Source organism: Myotis daubentonii, chromosome 16 (assembly GCF_963259705.1).
Source record: "Myotis daubentonii chromosome 16, mMyoDau2.1, whole genome shotgun sequence".
Lineage (NCBI taxonomy): Eukaryota > Metazoa > Chordata > Mammalia > Chiroptera > Vespertilionidae > Myotis > Myotis daubentonii.
This window is the reverse complement of record NC_081855.1, coordinates 5,023,751-5,027,264: the sequence shown is the minus strand read 5'-3', so window position 1 is coordinate 5,027,264 and position 3,514 is coordinate 5,023,751. Positions and strand designations below refer to the sequence as shown.

The 3,514-nt window shown below is 44.9% G+C and overlaps 1 protein-coding gene across 1 annotated transcript; it reads left to right on the top strand.

Moving 5' to 3' along the window:
• Positions 1-1,962: 1,962 nt before the first annotated feature.
• On the top strand, positions 1,963-2,439 carry LOC132217942 (large ribosomal subunit protein P1-like). Its single transcript, XM_059668458.1, has one exon. The coding sequence runs from the start codon at positions 2,052-2,054 to the stop codon at positions 2,394-2,396; it is 345 nt and encodes a 114-aa protein (XP_059524441.1). The 5' UTR covers positions 1,963-2,051; the 3' UTR covers positions 2,397-2,439.
• The last annotated feature ends 1,075 nt before the right edge of the window (positions 2,440-3,514 follow it).

Below are 3,514 nucleotides of genomic sequence, written 5' to 3'. Positions count from 1 at the left end.
ACTGAGTCGATAAGCAGAGACAAGGTTGAGCCATGCATGAGTGTTTACTCAACATTGCCGCAGTGGGAGGGAGCAGCAGGTATAATACCCTAAAACACACAAAACAAAATGCTCTCTGACATTTCATTTCAAACAAACTCTCACGTAGGGTTGGTGAGTGGGGGGAAATCTGAGTTAATGAGTTCCCGGGGCCTGCCTTTTCATTGTCCTTGCAAACGTTAGCTCCAGAAGGCTGCAAAGATTAGCAGCCGCTGCCTCCCTCCCGGTGGGCTCCCTCCCTGACCTGGGTGCTGGGCTGCCTTGCCTCTGGGGCCTGTTCTCCTCCTTGTAATACAGCCTTCAGGTTCCCAGGGTCTGTAAGAAAATCTGTTTTTACACAGTGAGTAGCTATAAATGACTGGGATTCTGTTTCTATTACGTGCCCCTCCCCTATCAACACTGTCCATTTGACATTTTTAAAATAACTGTCTGCCCCCTGCAGCTGGACTGGGTGCCCGCAGGTGGGCACTTCCTCCTGCTTTGTTCCCTGCTGTTGTGTTCTTCTGCTCATCCCGGGCTGAGAGCACTGCTTGTACTGAGCAGGCACTCAACAGGTATTTGTCATATTGTAATGAACTGTGATGAATTGTTGAATGAATTAATCTCATAAATGCAAGACAGGGTCAATATTAGTAAGTACGTCAATGTCATTCTCTGTAGAAACACATTAAGGGAGAAAAACGTCGTGCTCCTAAGGAATTTGGTAAAACACAATACCGATTTCCGTTTTCCGAAACGCTAACATTTCTAAACCAGGTAGATAACCGGCCAGAAGCTGTCAGTGAACAGAGCGCTTCCTGCTGAGACACCTGGAGCCAGTGAAAGTCCAGCCACGAAGTCTACGTTCTCCACAACTCTTCTAAGTTAAGGAGAGTAAATGAGCGGTAATACAAAATACATGACGAGGCGGAGCTGGCCAAGGCCCTGCACACCCGGGAGAGCCTGCCCCTGGCTGGAGGCCAGCGCACCGGGTGCTCCCTGGAGGCTGTCAGGCCCCTCCAGCTGGGGCTCTGGAACGGGGCAGGCTCGGGCAGAGGACGCACCGCCAGAGCCTGGGACGCTTGATGCAAATGAGGGGACAGTCCTGGGTGGAACTTCCTCGTGATTCTAAAATATACTCCCGTGTCGTCCCAATAAGCGCCGTTTCTGCTCAGACAGCCAGAGCTGCTTCCTTCTCCTTGACATTATGGACCTTGACTGGGACACTGGGGTGCCCACAGAAATGGCCATTTAAAGCCTTTTCTCAAGCTAGGTACTTAGCATTGTGTGTTTCTGACGGTTATGCACTCATTTACCTGTTCAACCAACTCTGCCCAGGGACTGAGGACACAAAAATGTCAAAGGTCTAGTCAGTGTTTGTAGTTCAGTTGGGGGAAATCTGTGCTACCTGAGCCCTTCCAACAATCATCCAGCGCTCAAACCTGAAACAGTGACAGCGTCAGCACTTCAGCACATTTAGCTCACTCTGCGGTAAACGACTGAAAAGGCTGAAAGAAGTTCAAGGTCCGGATTCCATCGTCGGCATAAAAGAATCTGTGATAAAATTCAGAAACCAAGAGAAAGTTTATGTGAGGGTTTTGCTGCCACCTAGAGGAATGATCTAGTACTACACTGTGTGCGCTGAAATTCAGAGCCCCGAAGTTAGTGGAGGCCGTTTTCAGCAGAATAAAATTTAAAAATAAAATAAAATAAATATATATATATGTATATATATATAAATATATTTTTATTTATTTCAGAGAGAAAGGAGAAGAAGAAAGAAGTGGAATCATCAATAATGAGAGAGAATCCTTGATTGGCTGCCGCCTGCACGCCCCACACTGGGATCGAGCCCACAACCCAGGCATGTGCCCTGACTGGAATCAAACCGTGACCTCCTGGCTCATAAGTCAATGCTCAACCATTGAGCCTCACTGGCCCGAGGGAGCTAAGGCCGCGTTGGGGTGAGGCCCTCACTTCATCCGGCGACTAGCACCACTCCCGGCAGCGCTCGCCCAGCACTCGCCCTCGCCATGGCCTGCATCGACTCGGCCCTGATCCTGCATGAGGATGAGGATGAGGTGACGGTGACGGTGACGGTGACGGAGGATAAGATCAACGCCCTCATTAAAGCAGCCGGTGTGAACATTGAGCCTTTCTGGCCAGGCTTGTTTGCAAAGGCTCTAGCCAACGTCAACATTGGGAGTCTCATCTGCAATGTAGGGGCTGGTGGACCTGCCCCTGCAGCTGGTGCTGCACCAGCAGGAGGTCCTGCCCCCTCCACTGCTGCTGCCCCAGCTGAGGAGAAGAAAGTGGAAGCAAAGAAAGAAGAATCTGAGGAGTCTGATGATGACATGGGCTTTGGTCTTTTTGACTAAACTGGCTCTTTTGTAACAGGGCCAATAAAAGCTGACCTCTGTTGCTAAAAAAAAAAAAAAAAAAAAAGAAAAGAAAAGAAACCATGACCCATATATATGCTGTCTACAAGAGATCCAACTCAGAACAAAGGACTCACACAGACTGAAAGTGAAGGGATGAAAAAAAAAATTTTTTCAGGCAAATGAAAATGCAAAAAAATCTGGGGTAGCAATACTTATATCTGACAAAATAGACCTCAAAGTGAAGGCCATAACAAGAGATAAGGAAGGCCACTTCATAATACTGAAGGGATCAATCCAACAAGAGAATATAACTCTGATAAACATATATGCACCCAATATAGGAGCACCCAAATACATTTAAAAAACTTTTGGAAGATTTCAAGGGAGAGATCGACAGCAATATAATAATAGTAGGGGACTTTAATACCCACTGACATCACTGAATAAATCCTCAAGACAAAAAAATCAGCAAAGAAACAGCAATCCTAAAGAACTCACTAGATCAGATGGAACTAATTAATATCCTTAGAACATTTCATCCTAAAGCTACAGAGTATATATTCTCAAGTGCACATGGGACATTTTCAAATATAGACCACATATTAGGACATAAGCTAAGTCTCTACAAATGCAAGAAGATTGAAATCATATCAAGCATCCTCTCAGATCACAATGGCATAAAATTACAAATCAATTGCAATAAAAACAATCAAACACATGGAGGCTACATAGCATGCTGTTAAACAATGACTGGGTTACCAAAAAGATCAAAGAATAAATAAAAAACATCCTGGAACAAATGAAAATGAACACACAACAACCCCAAATTTCTGGGATACAGCAAAAGCAGTCCTGAGAGGGAAGTTCTTAGCACTACAGGCCAACCTAAAAAAACAAAAAACTGGTAATAAGTTATCTAATCCTACAACTTAAAGAACTAGAAAGACAGCAACAAGAAAAGCTCAGAGTAAGTAGAAGGAAGTAAATAATTAAGATCAGAGCAGAAATAAATGGCATAGAGATTAAAAAAAATACAAAAGATCAATAGAACCAAGAGCTGGTTCTTTGAAAGAGTAAACAAGATTGATGAACCTCTAGCCAGGCTCACCAAGAAA

What these genes read in the sequence shown, in the direction of transcription:
- LOC132217942 (XM_059668458.1), top strand. Translation starts at nt 2,052, where the DNA reads ATGGCCTGCATCGACTCGGCCCTGATCCTGCATGAGGATGAGGATGAG.